The sequence below is a fragment of the Choloepus didactylus genome, chromosome 7 (assembly GCF_015220235.1).
Source record: "Choloepus didactylus isolate mChoDid1 chromosome 7, mChoDid1.pri, whole genome shotgun sequence".
NCBI lineage: Eukaryota > Metazoa > Chordata > Mammalia > Pilosa > Megalonychidae > Choloepus > Choloepus didactylus.
Genome location: NC_051313.1, coordinates 127157729 through 127177237, shown reverse-complemented (window position 1 = coordinate 127177237; position 19509 = coordinate 127157729). Strand labels below are relative to the sequence as shown.

At 40.8% G+C, this 19509-nt stretch overlaps 5 protein-coding genes and 1 pseudogene across 5 annotated transcripts; 3 read left to right on the top strand and 3 right to left on the bottom strand.

The window, feature by feature from the left end:
• LOC119539104 (histone H4) lies at nucleotides 1-3379 on the bottom strand. The gene has a single exon (XM_037842253.1). It carries the CDS (start codon nucleotides 3358-3360, stop codon nucleotides 3049-3051), a length of 312 nt encoding a protein of 103 aa, XP_037698181.1. The 5' UTR covers nucleotides 3361-3379; the 3' UTR covers nucleotides 1-3048.
• A 3634-nt stretch (nucleotides 3380-7013) lies between these two features.
• On the bottom strand, nucleotides 7014-11755 carry LOC119539091 (histone H2A type 1-D). The gene has a single exon (XM_037842239.1). It carries the CDS (start codon nucleotides 11682-11684, stop codon nucleotides 11292-11294), a length of 393 nt encoding a protein of 130 aa, XP_037698167.1. The 5' UTR covers nucleotides 11685-11755; the 3' UTR covers nucleotides 7014-11291.
• On the top strand, nucleotides 9516-10292 carry LOC119539080 (histone H1.4-like). Its single transcript, XM_037842231.1, has one exon. It carries the CDS (start codon nucleotides 9567-9569, stop codon nucleotides 10197-10199), a length of 633 nt encoding a protein of 210 aa, XP_037698159.1. The 5' UTR covers nucleotides 9516-9566; the 3' UTR covers nucleotides 10200-10292.
• LOC119539103 (histone H2B type 1-C/E/F/G/I-like) lies at nucleotides 10307-14858 on the top strand. Its single transcript, XM_037842252.1, has one exon. It carries the CDS (start codon nucleotides 11996-11998, stop codon nucleotides 12371-12373), a length of 378 nt encoding a protein of 125 aa, XP_037698180.1. The 5' UTR covers nucleotides 10307-11995; the 3' UTR covers nucleotides 12374-14858.
• A 1918-nt stretch (nucleotides 14859-16776) lies between these two features.
• On the bottom strand, nucleotides 16777-17287 carry LOC119539100 (histone H2B type 1-C/E/F/G/I). Its single transcript, XM_037842249.1, has one exon. The coding sequence runs from the start codon at nucleotides 17263-17265 to the stop codon at nucleotides 16885-16887; it is 381 nt and encodes a 126-aa protein (XP_037698177.1). The 5' UTR covers nucleotides 17266-17287; the 3' UTR covers nucleotides 16777-16884.
• Nucleotides 17288-17502: 215 nt separating this feature from the next.
• LOC119539090 lies at nucleotides 17503-18151 on the top strand (annotated as a pseudogene).
• The last annotated feature ends 1358 nt before the right edge of the window (nucleotides 18152-19509 follow it).

The window sequence follows — 19509 nt, the reverse complement described above, 5'->3', positions numbered from 1 at the left end:
AGAACAGGTAGGAGTTAAGGATACGGTAAATCACTGGGAACTTGGTATCTTAGTTTGCCAGGGTTGCTGTGACAAATACTATAGATTTAAGCAACAGGAATTTCACAGTTTTGGAGGCTAGAAGTCCAAAATCCAGGTGTCAGCAGAACAGACTTTCTCTGAAGTCTGCAGTGTTCTCGGGTGGTGGCTTACTGGCAATTAATCTTCACCTCCATCACAAGGTGATACATTTCTTTCTGTCTCTTCCTATGGCTTCTATACCTATGTCCAAATTTCCATTGCTTATAAAGACTTGGGTCTCTTTGGATTAAAGCACAACCTGATTCAATTTAGCCTCTTTTGTTCACACCCACAGGGCCAGGGGTTAGGGCTTAAAAATGTCTTGCATAGGACACAGTTCGATCCCTAACACTTGGGTTAAAGGTCCTGGAGGACATTTGCCACACATGGCAGACACCATCTGGGGCAGCTTCAGGATCATGATTATTCCCTCTTCTCTGGAAAAAGCCCCATTCAGGACTGAGCCCCAAGTGTCCCCATTATATTGTTAACCCTCTAGCTCAGGTCATATCTAATTAATTCATGCATCTCCCCCTTCGGGATCAATCAGTAAAAGAATGGCCTGAGTTTTCAGTGTTCATCAATTCCTTAAATGTTGTCCACAAACTTAAATTTCAAAAGTTGGTTGCTGCTTATTGTTTTTTTTTTTTTTTTCTTAAATTACCTGGAATTGGTTTTTGATATTTGCATGCAAAAGAACCTTAATATACTTGCAACTTCTAAAGAGTATATGTGACCTTAAATAAGTTAAATACATATTATGGCTTTATTTACTTTATACTATCTTACTCAATCCTCGCACAAGTATGAGCTTTCCCTAAATTACAAATAAGGGAATAGTGACCACAAGGTGTTCAAGTAACTTGCCATAGACCACAAAGATAAGAAAAATGACAGTGCTGGGACTTCAAAATGCAGGTCTTCATGGTTCAAATGCCATCCTCATTTTCTCTGTGCCTCTCTATTACCATAAAGAGTAATAATAGTAATAATAACAATAATCAATATATAGCATGTTTACCATGTGCCATGCACTGGTCAAAATGCTTAATAAATAATATTTTTCACCTCAAAGCCTATGAGGTACTACTATTATCTGCACTTTGTAAAAGAAGAAATTGAGGCACAGAGATGTTAAGTAACTTGACAAAAGATATACTACAATTAAGCATTACTCTGTACAAGTCTTCCAGTTCCTTTTTAATCTCTCAAGAGGGGGACTGGGACTGTTTCTTTTAAACAATATATAATTTTCTTAATGATATAGACTATTAATAATATAGGCCTTGTGAAATAAATTTGCTAAGATTAGCAATAGAAGATGAATTCAAAGGCTCTGAACTTTTGGACACCAGTTTCCAGGTTTTTCAACTGATCTTTTCTCAATTTGTTTTTAATCACCAATTGGTAAGCTACTGTCTCTCAAGCAGAGACGATGCAAAAGACATAAATATGATGATCTATCTGTTAGTCTTTAACATATGATGAGCCCCTGTCCTGTGTTACATCTACAGTGGAATGTAGTGGAGGAGCTACCCAGAAAAGAACTTCATTTAGGATCAGCTCTCCTTCAGAGCATTGACCAATGGAAGGAGAAACACATGGCTAAATAAATTGAGAAAACAAGACTATTTTATATGATTAAGTTAATCTGCTATAACACTCAACTATAAAGCAGTTTAAAGTTATTTATGTCTCATGGCACAGATCCATTGTGATTAGTTTAGCACCCCCCCAACCCTGGGGGCGGGGGGTGCAGCTCTGCTCCTTGTGATCAGTCGGGGACCCTCTCTTAGGGTCTAATGATCTCCTCTTGGTCACAACCAGATCAACACTTTTATAACTGATGGAAAGAGGAAAGATGGCAATATACAAGGTTTTAAGGTCCAAATCTCAAAGTAGTTTTTTCCATTTCTGGCCACATTTATTGGAGAGAATTTAGCCACATGCTCACACCTGCTACCAGAAAGCCAGGAATGGTTACTCTGGCAGGACATCCACCTGTTCAGCTATGCCTCTATTATTATAAGTAAGCAAATTTTATTTGAGAAAAGACAGTTTACCCCCAAAATTTCCCCAAGAAACTTCACAGAATGCCTGTTGCTAAGACACCAAAGAATACAGTGGCGTGCTGACAGTCCTGAAAAATTGTAGAAAGATTGCAGTAGGTAAGACTTCAAAAAGGGAATGAGGTAACCCCGTTTGAGAACCACTTGCTTATTTTTGTCCCGTTTGCTGACATGTAGTGTACTTAAAGAGGGCACAATTTGAATCATTAAGACTTGGGTTGTCACTATGTTTGGCGTGCAACCACAGTGCCCTTATCAATAATTTAAGGTAAGATAAGCTTGTAAACGCTTGCCATTTCAAGATAAAAAGATAAATACTGAGAATACAGTAATATAAATCGGCTAGTGTATTTATATTAGCCAGGAAAAATAAAGGGTTCTTTTGGATTCTGCAAGAGAAATCAGTAGCTGGAGATAGATGGATAGAGGGCCTCTAAGGGAAGCAGTCATGCTGTAGCTCCACTCTTTAAAAACCAATTCGTATTAATCCCCTTCTCGAAGGACTTACGGGACTTCTAAAGTTGTCCATCCCTCTATTACAGTGGCTTATTGCAAGAAGGCTTCAATAACACCCAATAATTATCTCCTGGCCTTCTAATTATTCACAAGCTTGTTCTATTGAAGGCGCAAAGCGTCAGCCACCTAGGAATAACGCACAAAATGCACAGCAAGCATAGAACCTTGGTAACATGGACAACTATAACAAACGAAGGACCTGACTAGCCCTTCATCATAAGGAAACACTTAAACCAATTGCTATCATTGACCACAATGTTAACAATGTTTCAAAGTAAACAATGTTTCAAAGCAAACGCGTAGGGCCGAAAAGAAAAGCTACTAACTCTTTCAAAATGAACACATAGATGGCCCTGAAAAGGGCCTTTGGTTTTGGCAGAAAGTACACCGGGTATTGTCAGAATTAACCGCCGAAGCCGTAAAGCGTGCGGCCTTGACGCTTGAGGGCGTAGACTACGTCCATGGCGGTGACCGTCTTGCGCTTAGCATGCTCAGTGTAGGTGACAGCGTCACGAATCACGTTCTCCAGGAATACCTTCAGAACACCGCGCGTTTCTTCGTAAATGAGGCCGGAAATGCGCTTTACGCCCCCACGCCTGGCCAGACGACGGATAGCCGGCTTGGTTATGCCTTGGATATTGTCGCGCAGTACTTTGCGATGGCGTTTAGCGCCTCCCTTCCCAAGACCCTTACCACCCTTGCCGCGACCAGACATCGTCAGTAACCTAAAAGCAAAAGTCACTGCTTCGGAGAGCACGACTCAAGTGCTTTTATACTACCATGACGGACCTGTTTGAAAACCTGAAGAGCAGGGGCGGAAACTATGACTGAGTCTCCGCCTTTCTGCGCCATTATCCTTGCTCAAGGACCGGAAACCGTGCTGGGCGCAGGAGGCTGCAGTGGAGCTTAGAGGTGGGATTTAGTAAGTTCTCCTATATATGGCTGTATGACTATGTATATACATATAATATCTGCAGCCGTTAACTGGTTTTATTCGGCTTGCCATTATTCTGTACTGTTACTCAGTTTCTCTTCCTGAGCAACATTTCTTCACTCATGAAGAAGCTTGGCACTTGCCATTCATATTTCTAAGAGTATGAAATAACTCATTAATACCTGCAGTACCTAGCCTTCTACAGGCTTTAAATACGGTTTTAAGCAAACCGTATCTTTATTGTTTAAGTTTCTGAGATTATTTTTGTCAATTTATGTATATCTAGTTAGCTGAGCAGGGCTTTGTGACATGCAGGCTGGATAACCTGTTAGGGAACTAAAGGTAGCACATTTCAAGGTGAATTCAGGCTACAAATTTACTGAGGACTGCATTGAAGTATATGTGAGGAGAACCTTTTTGCGTTGTGAGTCGAAAGGTTTATGGGTTTATTGTACCTTTGATCATGGACATGGTGAATCTAGCAACTACATGCTCTCCCCATTGCAAAGGCATAGTGTCTGGAGCTGGGTTGTTCTCAGGTTTCCTTATTTAAATGATATATCACAAAGCCCATATTATAGGGATTTTGTTAAGTTTAAAAGAGATAATTTGTTCAAAATGCTTAGAAGAATATCTGTAAATAAGCACTCACTGAACATTAGTTTTTATGATGTGTTATAATGTAGCTGCCCTCAACTCCTCCCCTTAATATCCACCCCACTGTACTAATTTGCTAAAACCTGGTTTTAAGAACTCCTGAAAATAATAAAAACTTACGCCTTCCTTCACTCATCCTTAATTCCCCTGAGGAGTGCCAGATGCTTTGGATAGAAGATTAGTTTTTCCTCCCTGGTCTGTAAGGGGGATGAAGTTCCCTAAAGCTGCCCCAGGAGTTTAAAGTGTATGGAAACAGATTCCAGAGTAGGGATCCATGATCTGGGATCTATGTACAGAATTCAGGGGATTTGGTAACATGTATAGAACAAAAATTCCATTTTTATTTTCACTATCTTCCAAATGAACCTCAGCATTTCCTCCATTTATGAGCATAGGCAACAAAAAGTAGAATTGGCAAGACATATCTGACATTCATATCATATTGCAGTTGTCAGTATCTCATTTAAACTTGTCACTCCTAAATTATGGTAATTCTTAGTCATACAGTAGATCTTGTTATTCAATCCATTAGTAGAGAATCACATATGTTAATATTTCACCAATTTGGATTTTTTATAATTTGATAAAGATATTTTAATAGAATTACTTTGTAATCCTATGTATTTTACTTTAAGCATTTAAAAATTTTATTTTGGGAAGGAACCCATAAGCTTCATCAGACATCCAAAGAGGTCCATAGCACAAAAATGTTTAAGAATCCCTCTTGTAGAGATCCTGAAAGCCTTGAAAGACTCTGGGTTTTATAAATGTGCAGAGAAGAGCATTACAAAATTCCGTTAATATTGGAATGAAAATCATATGTTAGTAACAATAACTTGATGGAGGTGTATGTTAATTTTCTCCATTCATAAAAGGCAGAGGTCATTTTCCCTCCCCCTTTTCTTAGAGGTTCCTTGGAGACATAGTAAGTCTGAGTCCTTACTCTAATTTTAAGAATAGAGATACATCTTTCTAAGAGTTAAGGTCAGTCTGCAATTTTTACAGAGTAGAGTTATGTCCAAGATCTTAAGTCAAATGACCTCTCTCTATATACAAATGTACCTTTGGCATTAACTTACAGGTCTCTCACAATATATACAGAAGATTGCCTCTCCAGGAAATAAAAGCAGTTGCTTTTTCTTCTGCATTGCTGCGTAAAATGTGATTTTGTCCTATGTATGACACTTTAATGCTACCTTATATTCATGTAAATCTCTTAGTGCTTACTCAATAACAAATCCTGTTTTCTCTCCCTTTTACGTTGGTTCAGTGGAGTCTTTTTGTTGGAAGAATTGTAGTATTTCCCCAACATGTGAAGAAGACTAAAAGCTCCATAGGTTCCAGATTCCTTTATGTTATCTTAATAATAGGAACGTGGTTGCCAAATCATGAAATCTCAGTCTGGATGAACATGAGGATTAAAACTCTCTATGGAGAGGCATATTATGGGCCACTCAAAGCTGAATGGTAGAACAAGCTACTTATTTCATAATAATTCTATATCTTCATCGTGGCTGAGACCACAACTGGTCAGTGTGGCCCTCAGTCACTTAAAAAGAATAATGAGAGTTAAGCACCCACTATATGTCAACAGTACCATACAGTATACGGTGGTAGAGGAACAAACATTTAGGCAGTAGTCATGATAAGAAGATAAAGCAATGGAATGGGATGAAGGACACCCTTGAGCCCTGATTCCACATGGACTGCCTATATGTATTTGTGCAAGTCCTTTTTGTTAGAAACAAGCATTATACCTTAAAAACGCTCACCTGGTTGTGGAGGAGAAAAGAATTTATTCATGATCGTGCAAGAACGGACGCACAAGCAGACACATGGCAGGCATGCCCGACAATAGAACACAGTGAAAATTTATATTCCAGGCCTAATGCAAGTCCCTCCCCTGTTTCTCCATTGGTTGGATATTCCAGAGGGTACAGTCTGTCAGAGAGAGCTAACTAGCCCACCTTTGGGATTTTAATTTGTACAGCCTATCTGAGAGAGCTAACTGGCCCATCTTTGAGATTTTTAATTGTACAGCCTATCCAAGAGAGTTCATTCAGTTTAAATTTTCTGCTGGGAGTTCCCGGCTCTGATTTTACCCCATATCTCTTTATATTCCAGTAACCATGGTTACTTTTCCAAATAAGGAGCTAGCGCAGATTCTCTGTTCCCTTTACCGCAGGGCCTGTTTAAGCTGGTTCTGCTGCCATTTTCCCTATTCCATGCTGACTCTATGTGAAAGCTAAACTTAACCCTTTCTTACACTTTTATATAAATGACTGCATGTCATACATATAAGACCAAGTCCATAGTTTTGGTCTCTTACAATCTACCAGGAGGATTTAAAAGTAGAAAAATATGCAGATAATATGAAGCAGATTGTACTGGCCATTAAAGAAATCAATGTAGAAGTTTAAAAGAGTAGTCTCATCCCATTTAAAAAATGGGAAATGATACAAATAAATACTTCAAGGTATGTCATTAGATTAGTCTGAAGTATACCTTGACTTTATAAATGGGGAGGGGGAGAGGGAGAGGATAGTGGGAGAAAATATAGAAGAAGATAACATGAAAGGTTAGAGAATTTGATCAAGGTCATGCAATTTGTAAGCTGCAAAACTCAACTAAATACAGATGTGAGTGATTGCAAAGTCTGTACTTGTTTTCTAAATCACACTATGATAATGGTGATTTAAAACTATGTATTAGACTTTCAATGCCATATGAAAGAGCTTATTCTGAAATTAGAAAGTTACAGGAATATGGGACTTATCAATTTTCATTTTTGACCAGGTTAAGACAATTTATTTTAAAAAGCCAGGGTTGTGAAGGACCTAAGAGTGGGCCACAGGGCCATTTTCCCAAAGGTGGGCATGACATTGACAAAAGGCCAATTGTATTGGCTCCCCTGCTTGGTTGGGACCATCTTCTCCTGTTTGGTCACCTTGGGAGTCTGACCTCTCAGGAAACCATGAACTTTACCTCCAAGCATGAGGCCAGCTACTTCCAGAGTGGTAGGACCTCCACCCCACTCTGACCCAGGTAGCCTCATCTTCCAGGGGCGTGCCTGCCAGAAGCACTAGTTCATCTTCCAGAGTGCAGCCCTTGTGCAATGATACATGACCCTTGATCCTGGCAATCTTTTCCTGGCCGGTCACATCAAAGGTTTGTACTGCCAGAGTGCAGACAAAGAACTACATGTTGGCAGGTTAACCAACGTGCTGCCACTAATGCTGAGATGGAGTCAAGAAAGAGGAAGGAATGAAAGCACGTACATCCTCACCACCTGTGGCAGGTATATAAATTTGAAGCCCACTTGAAGAATATATCCCTGAGAGGAATGAACAGGATGACTTACACGTCAGAGAGTTGAGAGGAAGGAGAAGCCCATTGGAAGACTGTGACATTAGCCAGTCTAGTCAAGACACCAAAGAGCCAGAATTACAACTGTGGCCAGGGAAATGAAAGAGGAGAGATGAATTTAAGAATTCACCAAACTTGGTGACAGACTGCATTTGGTGACAAAGGAAAGGGCAGAGTTGAAGTTTTACTGCAAGTTCATTAAAGAATGGCAATGATAATACAACTTATTAGGATGTCAGTTGGAAGATTAAATTTTGACTGGGAGTTTCTAAGATGAAATTGATCATGTTGAATCTGGTTTAAGTAGATGTACAAGCAGATATCCAGCAAGAATGCAAACATGTAGATTTGACATTTGGACAGGTGGACAGGCCTCAAGGGAGCAAGTTCAGAAAAAGCTAAATAAAGGAGACTAATGAAGCATGAAAGTGAATGGGGCAGTACCTTGAATTCCTACACATAGTTGGCTAAGAGAAAGTGCTTCTTTGATTGGTGCTGCAGAAAACCAACCACAATGAGTTAAAAACATTTTTAAAAGATTAGGAATGCATGGTCTCCTTAGAAAATGAATACACATTCATGGTAAAAATGACTTCTTTTGAGCTTGATTCTTGCCTTTAAATTTAACTAAGATGTATTAAGTTTTGTATGTCTATGTTGGGTGTGCTACTCGAAGTAATCAGACATCTGTGGCTTCTGATGAAATAAAGGAGAGGCATGAAATCCTCACTTAGATTTTGCTCATTTGTTCCCAGCACTCCTTCATAGTCCTAGTGCAACATAGACTTGTACATGTTTTAAAAGAAACTCATACTAACTACAGACAAATATATAGTTTTAGGAGTGAAGAATAAATTGAATCACTTTCAGCCATCCATTTCCTACTCAACAGTGAGTATATAACAATGCATGTTTCCTATTAAACCTACTACTTTGCGTAAATAGATTTAGCAGTGAATGTAAAACATGATTTTTAAAAAATTTCCCTCTCAAGGGATATATAGATATAGACACATACAGGGAGAAACATATTCTTTGATTACTTAAATACTTTGCCTAAATTTATCTTCCCCAAGCTTGAGAATTTATGTTCTTGAAATGCTCCTGACCATTTTAATAACTGATCCCCTCAATAAAACCAATAGAAACAAAGTTTTCATAAAGAGATCTAAGTCGCTCTTTTTCTTGGATCTCCTCTGTGATCAGCTATTGCAATCCAGGCAGAACTACCATGTAACGAGGATTATTGATCATTGCATTCCTAATTTGTCAAAAGAAATGTTAAATACTTGAACCCCTAAAAGTAACTAACCTTCCTAATAGACGCAGGATTCCATAATAATTCTTTTTCAGCCTGGAAGAACGACTTTTCTTGGCAGAAAGCATCGTTATTCCATGTCTCTTTTACTACTAATCTTACAGACAAATCCAGAAAGAGCCTGTGTTACTTCCCCTAATACAAAACAGGTTTTCTGGGTAAATCTCAATGAAAATCAAGCAGTTGTTGAGCGAATTAAAAGCTAAGAATGTATAGAACATTATTAGAGAGCAACTACTTGCGGGCACAAAGGGAAGGATTTATATTTTAAATGAAAACCAAGAAGTTGTCTCTCTGACCTCTGAATTTGCCAAGGTGTTAGGGGCTTTCGAAAAAGGCTGAAACAGACGTAATAAAAACTGGAGAAAGAAAATATGAGGATCTCAAAGCTTAAGCCGTCCCGGTTCATTCTGGAATAGAACCAGTGTGATTCCTCCACGGGAATTTTTAATTTTTTGCATTCCTGAATTGTAACAAACACAATTCCGGGAGAGAGCTAAGACTAGCTTGATGCGAACTGGAAGACTAAACTGGGAGCCAATCAGCGCGCGGCGTCACTGTCTATATATACACACTCACGCTGCGGTCGCGGCACTCAACTCTGAGACTTTTTTTTCTTTACTGTTATAGATACAAATCTATAATCATGTCAGAAACCGCACCTGCCGCGCCGACCACTCTTGCCGCGGAGAAGACACCGACAAAGAAAAAGACCCGTAAGTCTTCAGGTGCCACGAAGCGGAAGGCGTCCGGGCCCCCGGTGTCCGAGCTCATCACCAAAGCGGTGGCTGCTTCTAAGGAGCGCAGCGGCGTGTCCCTGGCTGCGCTCAAGAAGGCCCTGGCGGCCGCCGGCTACGACGTGGAAAAAAACAACAGTCGCATTAAGCTGGGTCTCAAGAGCCTTGTGAGCAAGGGCACTTTGGTGCAGACCAAGGGCACGGGAGCCTCCGGCTCTTTCAAGCTCAACAAGGCGGTCGCCGGAGAAGCCAAGCCCAAGGTGAAAAAAGCTGTCCCAGCCAAGCCTAAAAAGATCTCCGGGCCAGCCAAGAAACCCAGAAAGGCTACAGCAGTGGCTGTCCCAAAAAAAAGTATCAAAAAGACTCCGAAGAAGGCAAAGAAACCAGCGGCAGCGGCCAAAAAAGTGGCCAAGAGCCCGAAAAAGGCCAAAGCAGCCAAGCCTAAGAAGACAAGCAGTCCAGCTAAGGCTAAGGCACCGAAACCTAAGGCAGCCAAGCCTAAAGCAGGCAAACCCAGGAAAGCAGCCCCCAAAAAGAAGTAAGGAAACAGCTATACATACTTATACCATAAAGGCTCTTTTCAGAGCCACCCAAATAATCGATAAAGGAGCTTATAAAAACTGCATTAGGGGTGGGAGGGTGGGTTAAATTAAACAGCGGGGGAGGCTGGTTCTGGAAAGAGACTTTGGGCTTAAAATTGTCACTAAATAAACGTAGGCTCTCTTCCGGTGGATGTGGCGGAGAAGCGGGATGTCCTTGGTAATGATGACGCGCTTGGTGTGGATGGCGCGCGGGTTTTTGCTCCAAGTAAGGCCTCGCAGGCCCTCCTGCAGCTCCATAATCGCTGAATGCTGAAGGCCCAGATCAATGTTTAAGCCGCTGAAGCTGCACGTTGAGGATCAGCAGCACGATTGACTTTTCTGGTAGAGGCGGATCTCCCGCAGTGCCACGGTGGCCGGCCGGTAGCAATACGGCTTCACGCCGCCCGTGACGGCGCGCTCTTCCGGGCTGCTTTGGTGGCTAGCTGCTTGGCGCCGGTGGACTTGCGAGTTGTCTGCCTGGAACGAGCCGTTACAAATTCCAGGAAATACCTGGCTGATGGGAAAAGTGGAACCACTTTCTGCCCCTATATAGTCCTGTTCTGATTGGATAAGGCTGTAGTTTCTCAGAAAAGCTCGCCCTGGTGGCGATGTTCACAGTCAAGCTACTACTGTTAGTTCTACCCTTTTCTCCGCATATCTTACCCGAATTTGTTACTATGGCTGTGCTTATGCCTGTGCTGAATAAAATGTTTAAATGATGGCTCCCGAAACGGACTTTTTGATTACCTACCTATTTTAAAAGGCGGGCGCAGAAATATTGGCGAAGAGATGGTTAGATTATAGATAATTAAGTTCTTCATTCATGGCATCATATAAAATGCACAGTATGGGTCTAAATTAAGTTCTTCATTCATGGCATCATATAAAATGCACAGTATGGGTCTAAATTTCGTATTTCCAGTAATGACTGCAAACAAGCAGTATGAGGAAAGTGTAAGCCCTTTCTATTGAATAGTTGGTGGCTCTGAAAAGAGCCTTTGGTTTAAGGGATAGTCTCGAGAGAGATCCAAGATTCTGGCTAATTTTTCAGGTTTACTTGCCCTTAGCCTTGTGGTGGCTCTCAGTCTTCTTGGGCAGCAGCACGGCCTGGATGTTGGGCAGGACGCCACCCTGCGCAATGGTGACTTTACCTAGCAGCTTGTTGAGTTCCTCGTCGTTGCGAATGGCCAGCTGCAGGTGACGCGGAATGATGCGAGTCTTCTTGTTGTCGCGGGCTGCGTTGCCCGCCAGTTCCAAGATCTCGGCAGTCAGGTACTCCAACACAGCTGCCAGGTACACCGGGGCGCCAGCTCCGACACGCTCGGAGTAGTTGCCCTTACGGAGAAGACGGTGTACGCGGCCCACGGGGAACTGGAGCCCGGCTCGAGAAGAACGAGTCTTGGCCTTGGCGCGAGCCTTGCCACCTTGTTTGCCGCGGCCAGACATTTTAAATCTCTAGAAACAGAAACTAAAGACGAGAAAACTTTGACAATGTAAATTTCCCCAGCAAGTGAGGAACTGTTATACTTGAAACCCGGATTGTGGATTACGGCTTTTGATTGGCTAAAATAATTTTTAAGATTGTAGCCAATTAAAAAGGAGAACGACAGTCACATAATTTGCATACCACCTTACAACCCGGAACAAAATAGTTTAAGCTTTTGTAACACTACATCTGCGTAGGAGCCCTCAAATATTACAACTGCTGGCCATAATAGTTTATTATTTCTAACCTATAAACATAGTTTTTATCTGCCATGCCTGAACCAGCCAAGTCTGTGCCTACTCCTAAGAAGGGCTCCAAGAACGCGGTGACCAAGGCACAGAAGGACGGCAAGAAGCGCAAGCGCAGTCGGAAGGAGAGCTACTTGGTTTACCTGTGCAAGGTGCTGAACCAGGTCCACCCCGACACCGGCATCTCGTCCAAGGCCGTGGGCATCATGAATTCTTTCGTCAGCGACATCTTCGAACGCATCGCCGGGGAGGCATGGCGCCTGACGCATTACAGCAACCGTTGGACCATTACCTCCAGGGAGATCCAGACAGCTGTGCGCCTGCTGCTGCCGGGGGTGTTGGCTAAGCACGCAGTGTCCGAGGGCACTAAGGCTGTCACCAAGTACAGCAGCTCCAAGTAAACTTGCCAAGTAACCATCTTTACATTTAAACCCCAAAGGCTCTTTTCAGAGCCAAAAAATTTCTCTAATTAAGAATGGTAGTGTTTTTCTAGACATTTTCGTTGTGAAAAGATGATGCATGTGAAACGACTTCCAGATCTAGAAAATATAGGCTTATGCTATAGCAAAATTACAAAAAAGACCCTTGTGTTTTCTGCATTATTTTCTATATTGGGCTTATTGTGATTCTGCCTCCAAAAGTAGAAACTCCCAGCAAGTTTAGGCTGCAAGCTTGGCCCCAGTCCTTACACAGGCTGTGCTGTAAGCTGAAAAACTCCGTGGATAGTATGCAAATACCCTTTCTAAGTAATGTCAACAGCCATCCTGTTTCCCTCAATCAATTGTCTCTTAGGATTGTAGTTTCTCTTTCACATGTTGACTTTGTTCTTTTGGCTTTCAGAACCCTAATCCAACTATCTGGTATTTATCAAATGGCCTTTACAACTGAATTTCCCAATCTCAGAACTCATGCTTTTTTTGGTTGTTGGGGACTGGTAAAAGAAGGTTTTGGTAGGGAGTTGGGAATGGTTGCTTCCTACTCCTACATCTTGCAGCTATATTTTAACTATACTTACTCCTAAAAGTTGTTAAATGATTGATAAGAAACCTTATATACATACTTTTATTTGTAAAGAGCTGGTGTGAGCTGATGTGTCATACGGGAGAATGGCTATGGTTGGAGCTTTTTTACTTGCACATGGGCCAATTTATCTAAGGAAGCCTGTGTTACCTGTTTAAGGTTAAACTGGCATATACCACTTATATTTTTCCGTGATTATTTTCTTTTATACTGAATATTCTATGGATTTTCATTTGCCATTTCTCCATGGGTTATTTTATACAATTTGTCTGAATCTAAAAGACATCACTTATTGTAGCAAGTAAGTTGTGTTGTTGATTTTCAGTTGTTAGGCAGGCAAAGGTGGGGTGTGATAGGGTAAGGATAGGATGGGTTATCCACTTTGATTTCTTTGCCTATTGTCATCAGCAAGGACCACAAATACTATAATGTTATCCATAGGATGTGACACAAACTGTCTTTTCCCTATCACTTCTTGGTTCCCCTCAATCTCATGCCAAATCATATCCCTTCTCTTTGATCTGCTCTTCAAAAAGGATGAGACCAAAATTCAGTTCCTTGCAAAATGGGCCTCTCTTCATGGGACAGCTTACAAAATGGGAGTTGGCTTCTTTCAGAGACAAAAAAGGAGAGAGCAAGAGGAAATCTAGAGTCCTTTTGTTGCTTAAGTAATCTAAAAAAATGGCATTCTATCACTTTTGCTAGATTCTATTCACTAGAAGCAAATCAAAGCTCCAGCCCACACTCAAGGGCATTAATAACAGAAAGCTGGACTCACTGGGAGACATTTTAGATGCTGCCTGACAGAGAGACTAATAGAAAAAGATTGAAGTGACGGTATGTCACTTCCAAGATTTGATTATAAAATATATTGCTGTTTCTGTTTGGTTCTCTCACTTTGTTGGATCACTAGTTCTTGGAGAGCAGGCTGAGAGTCCTGTTGGTTTAAAAACTGAGGTCTTCTTTCTCTACTTCAGATACCTCCTACCCACCATCCCAAACCTCTTTACACTGTATAGGTACAGGGGCTAGTATTCTGCAAACCACCACCACTACCCCCCTTTTTTTTAACCATATGGATCCCTGTTATGTTCTTCAATTAGGGGACACAAGGGATGCTGGAGAGGAGGAGGTCAGAGAAGGAACTTTCTATTCCTGTCTGTATCACCCCAGTAATGATCTTTCACCCGGAAGCAGCATTTGGTTCCAATTTCCAGCTTACTTTCCTATACTTCTAGAACCCGCTTCATTTTATTCCCTCAGAGTTCTCTCCTCCAGGCTTCTAGGCTCTAATAACCCTAATCTTTTCCTTTGTGCCCCCAGCTCTACGCGTGGCTGTTGCTTTCTTCAGTGATCTCAAACACATCAGGGTCTGGTTTTTTCACTCTTCCAATACCTAGGTAAATTTTATTAAATTATAGTTCTTAAAATAGGTGACAGTTTTCTGTTTTCCTTACTGGGCCATGAATGACACAAGGCTTCAAGCCTCCCTTGATTTAAAGGGCTGTTACTCCTTTCCATTTTAAAGCATTTGTTTATTGAACTCTCTCTGACAACACCAGACACTTTGATTATCAGATGCGCCATTGCCCCAGTCCTCAAGAAGCTCACAATCTGGGCAGGGATTATGGACGTCTATTCCCAGAGGTAAGTAAATCATTTATTCTAGGACTGTGAGGTTTTTTTGTTTGTTTGTTTTGTTTTGTTTTGTTTTGGGGGAAGTTTACAGGTCTTTAGGATATGGAATTTCCTCCCCTAGCCTAACCAAGCTTCCCTTTTTGGTGGTTGACCCAGTCAGGACACATCAACTTTACAAATAAAGAATCCACCAGGAAAAGAAATATAACCTTATGTTAGAGAGAGGAGATAATGTATCTAAAAATACTTTGCAAAGTTTTGAGAAATTGACAGTTATGAAGTGATTTTGAATTCTATCAAGATGTCTTTGAAAGAATTACATTTGAGTTCTGCCACTTAAGTAAACTTTAGTTGTAACCCTCTGCTCCTTACTGATAAAATTTGAGTATTATTAAAATAAATTTATGATATTTTTGTAAAAACAAATACAATGACAATAAAAATCAAACAACAATTTTGGAGGGGGTTTACAATTCACAAAACTATTATGGATATCATGAGGTAAATTTTATCATTACTCATTACAGATAATGAGTGCAAGCTTTTTTAAGTAACACATATTATAATCAGAAATAATAATTCTACCATGAGTGGAGGAAGTGCTGTTTGTTCCATGGAATTATGTTTTGTGCACTAGTAACTAAGTAAAAAAAGAAATGTATATTGATGCCTTCAAAATAATAGCAATTTCAAAATTACATGAGTCTGCGATATTTTGGATAAATTTACAATATTTATAATATTGTAAGAGCATTTACATATTTAAATTTAAATATATAATTATAATCTCTAAAGAATATTAATCACTACATTAATTGATAATTCTTAAACTTGTGTGGGTGAACTAGTTCCACTGTTGGTATTCCAAATTACAACAAACTTGAGTGGTTTAAAAGAACAGAATTTTATTATTTTACAGTTCTGTAATCAGAAATGATGTACAGATGATCCCACTGAGCTAAAGTCAAGGTGTCAGCAGGGCTACATTGCTTTCCAGAGGCTCTGTGGGAAAATCCCTACCTTTCCCGTATCATAGAGGCTGCCATATTCCTTGGCTCATGGCTCCCTGCCTCCATGTTCAAAGCCAGCGATTTGAAGCCAGTTCCTTCTCATGCTGCCATTTCTCTGTTTCTATTTTTGGTTTCCCTTTTCCACTTTTAAAGACATTTGTGATTACATTAGGCCCTGTGGGATAATCCAAGAAAATCTCTATATTAAAGGCATTTGATTAGCAAAAAGAATTCCATCTGTAAATTCAATTCCCCTTTGCCCTGTAACCTAAAATATTCAATGGGGTTCTGGGGATTAGGATGTGTGACATAAGGGGACACCATTATTCTGTTTTCCACAGTGGATCACAGAATACTTTTAGAATTTGATGAAAGATATGTAAGTTCTGTTCTGCCGGGGGAAGTCCATATGGACACATTTATGCAGATAATTTCAGGGAGTTCATCAGGGAGCTCCCTTTGGTTTAGATATCTACTTCTGGGATGATAAAGAAGAAATCTTGAACATATTCATATTTTTATATAACAATATAAGCTCTCACCATTACTTAGTATATATAGTTTTCATTCTCTTAAATATTTCTTGTTGTTTTAGTGTTTGGGTTGTTTGAATGTTAATTCTTTGTGTTTTATCTTGTGCCTGTGAGTTTTGTGTGGGTATGGAGTGAGAATAGTTATCCACGACTTAAAATATAAAATAGCAATACTTTTTTCCTAACCACATTCAAACTTTAAAAAGAAAAAAAGTACATTTATCCTACACAATATGCTATTCATGGCTAGTTCGTGGTGTATTGGTTTGTAGTTGCACGAAGCAAAGTGTAATTTCTCAGTAAGCTTATATTTTTCTTCATAGGACAGGACAGTGCTGTTTGTAACTTGGGGCTTATATGAACTAAGCAATTATTACATTTTTGCAGCCAGAACAACTTTTCTTTCATGGGCTGCCAGAATAAGCCACCGTGTGTTTAATACTTTTAAGGATTCTCATAGCTACTTCTTGGGATCATCCTGGTGTGTTCACATTTCATTCGCTTTTCATTTGTTATAGAACCAATGGGCCAAGGACATTTAGATCAGTAGCTAAAGTAAACAGTGAAGGAAGGCAAAGACGCGCCTTACCTGTAACGCGCACCGAAGTCTTTTACCCAGGAGATTAATGTTCACAACTCTTAAATAGAAAAAGTGGATGGCTCTTAAAAGAGCCTTTGGGATTAGATACAAAGACGCCTACTTGAAAAGTTCTACTTGGAGCTGGTGTACTTGGTGACAGCCTTGGTGCCCTCGGACACCGCGTGCTTGGCCAACTCTCCAGGAAGTAGCAGGCGCACGGCCGTCTGGATCTCTCTAGAGGTGATAGTCGAGCGCTTGTTGTAATGCGCCAAGCGCGATGCCTCACCGGCGATGCGCTCGAAGATGTCGTTGACGAAGGAGTTCATGATACCCATGGCCTTGGACGAGATGCCGGTGTCAGGATGGACTTGCTTCAGAACCTTGTACACGTAAACAGAATAACTCTCCTTGCGGCTGCGCTTGCGCTTCTTGCCGTCCTTTTTCTGCGCCTTGGTCACCGCCTTTTTGGAGCCCTTCTTAGGAGCAGGGGCCGATTTCGCTGGTTCAGGCATGACAAAAAGTACATCTGCCAAAACAAATAACTTTGAAGAGAGTATTTCCGCTTAGACGCTCGTATTTTATACGCCTTCTATGCAAATAAAGGCTTAAAGACTATCGTGATCTGATTTGATAATAGTTTATTGGGCAGTGAATATGCAAATTATATGTATCACATCTCCTTTCTTATTGGTTACCTAGTCAAAACATTTTAACCAATCCTACTTCATGTAGTACGCTTCCATCTAGCACTGAAATTGACTTCTTATTTCTCCTACCCCCACATTTTTTCTTTTCTTTTTCTGTGGCTGTAAAGCTTACTACCTATGATAACTGGCCTGTCAGGACGTGGGAAACAGGGAGGTAAAGCGCGCCCCAAAGCCAAGTCTCCTAGAGCCAGGCTCCAGTTTTCCATGGGCTAAGTGCACGGTCTGCTCCCTATAGCAAACTACTGCGAGTGTGTTCGGGCCGGCGACCGGGTGTACCTGGCGGTGGCGCTGGAGTACCTGACAGCCGAGATCCTGGAGCTGGCGGGCAACGCGGCCGGCGACAAGATCCGCATCATCCCCGCCACCTTCATCTGGCCATCCGCAACTACGAGGAGCTCAACAAGCTGACTCAAAATTCACCGCACAAGGAAGACGTCCTACCCAATATCCAGGCCGTGTTGCTGCCCACAAAGACCGAGAGCCACCACAGGGCTAAGGGCAAGTGTCACGCCTAGTAGCCCACCCTTGATCTCCCCGGAAAGCAAAGGCTCTTCAGAGCCATGCACTTCTAGAAAGCGCTGAAATACATCTTACACTGAGGTCTAGATAACGTATTCCCCTCCCCCCACGCACACATTTCATATAACAGATTGTCCTTCATCCGTTTTTGCTCTCCAAGTGTTAAGATTTAAAAATGTAAACAGTACTTCTTTCTTCTATCATCCTGTATCAGTTTATATTTGAATCTGTTGATCATGTTTTAGGCACCATGAAAAATCTTAGAAAATTTCGTGAAACATTGTGTTCCGTTTTGCTCAAGCAGAAGGAGGAAATTACAATCTGACAAGAGGAGAACTAAATCTATTTACATAAATTAGAACATTCTATAAGACAACGTAAATAGCATAACGGCAGGAATCAACCATAGGGTGTCAGTATGTGTATATGTTGAATTACATATATGGTTTGTATACACACATGCACATGGATAGTTATAAATACACTATATTCATATAAATTTGCAATCAGAAAAGCTTAAAAACATAAAAGAACAAACAAGGAAAATTGACCAATCATATTTCAGGGTGGAATTTTTAATTTAGGGATGATGGGAGCTTTAAATTCAGTTGGTTATCTCTCTTTCAAGTAAAACTCAATAAACCCAGTGCACTAAAATCAATCCTAAATGAAAGCTCGCTTTTATGGACTAAATTGGTAAGTGCACTGAGGTCAAAAGAAAATTTGTATAATCAAACAATCTTTAATGGAGACCTAATCACATTTCTCAGGAGCAATCAGAGAACCAATTAGATCCCACAGCAGGACATATGAACATGACTGACCTGCTCCTATAAATAAGATCAGAAACCTTACTACCATTACTGTTCTGTCAGTTTCCATTTCTGCCTTGTCCTCATGGCTCATATAAAGCAAACCAGCAGCAAGGCCCAGAGCAAACAGATGGCTACCAAGGCAACCAGGATGAGCAGCAACCACCTTACTTGCTGCATCTCGGTGAGAGGGCATAAACCAAAGTTATTGTTAACTCTGAATTTTCAGAGCCAACCATTTTATCTGCTGTTATTGCATTCACTTATTTTAACCACCCTGTTGAAAAACTATCATCAGGAATCCTTTTTCTTGGACTGCACTCAGAAGTTCACACATGGCTTTTCAACAGAGGATGATGTCTGTGGCTCATAAAGGATATTAAATGGTGTGTATTATTCCATTATTTTGTTTTAGGGAATCTTCACTTCTCACTATCCAGATTGCTTCAAGCTGGAAAGTGAATGGGGGGTGGGGAGTGGCATGCAGAACAGATCCTAGGTATTTATCAAAAGGAAGGAAAGATGCCATTCTGGCTTATGGACTTGCCTCTCACTGTGCAGCTTTATATCCACATGTGGAATGTTTTTGCAAATAAAGGGTCTTTAGAGAAAGAGAAGGGCAACAAAAATACTTACTGAAGTTGTGGGATAAGGTATAGGGATACCCAATGAGAAAATTATCTTCACAATGGTCTTTCAGTCCTCTGGGTGAGCCTCA

Excerpts from the sequence above, each read along its gene's own strand:
- LOC119539104 (XM_037842253.1), bottom strand. The coding sequence starts at position 3,360 with ATGTCTGGTCGCGGCAAGGGTGGTAAGGGTCTTGGGAAGGGAGGCGCT.
- LOC119539080 (XM_037842231.1), top strand. The coding sequence starts at position 9,567 with ATGTCAGAAACCGCACCTGCCGCGCCGACCACTCTTGCCGCGGAGAAG.
- LOC119539091 (XM_037842239.1), bottom strand. The coding sequence starts at position 11,684 with ATGTCTGGCCGCGGCAAACAAGGTGGCAAGGCTCGCGCCAAGGCCAAG.
- LOC119539103 (XM_037842252.1), top strand. The coding sequence starts at position 11,996 with ATGCCTGAACCAGCCAAGTCTGTGCCTACTCCTAAGAAGGGCTCCAAG.
- LOC119539100 (XM_037842249.1), bottom strand. The coding sequence starts at position 17,265 with ATGCCTGAACCAGCGAAATCGGCCCCTGCTCCTAAGAAGGGCTCCAAA.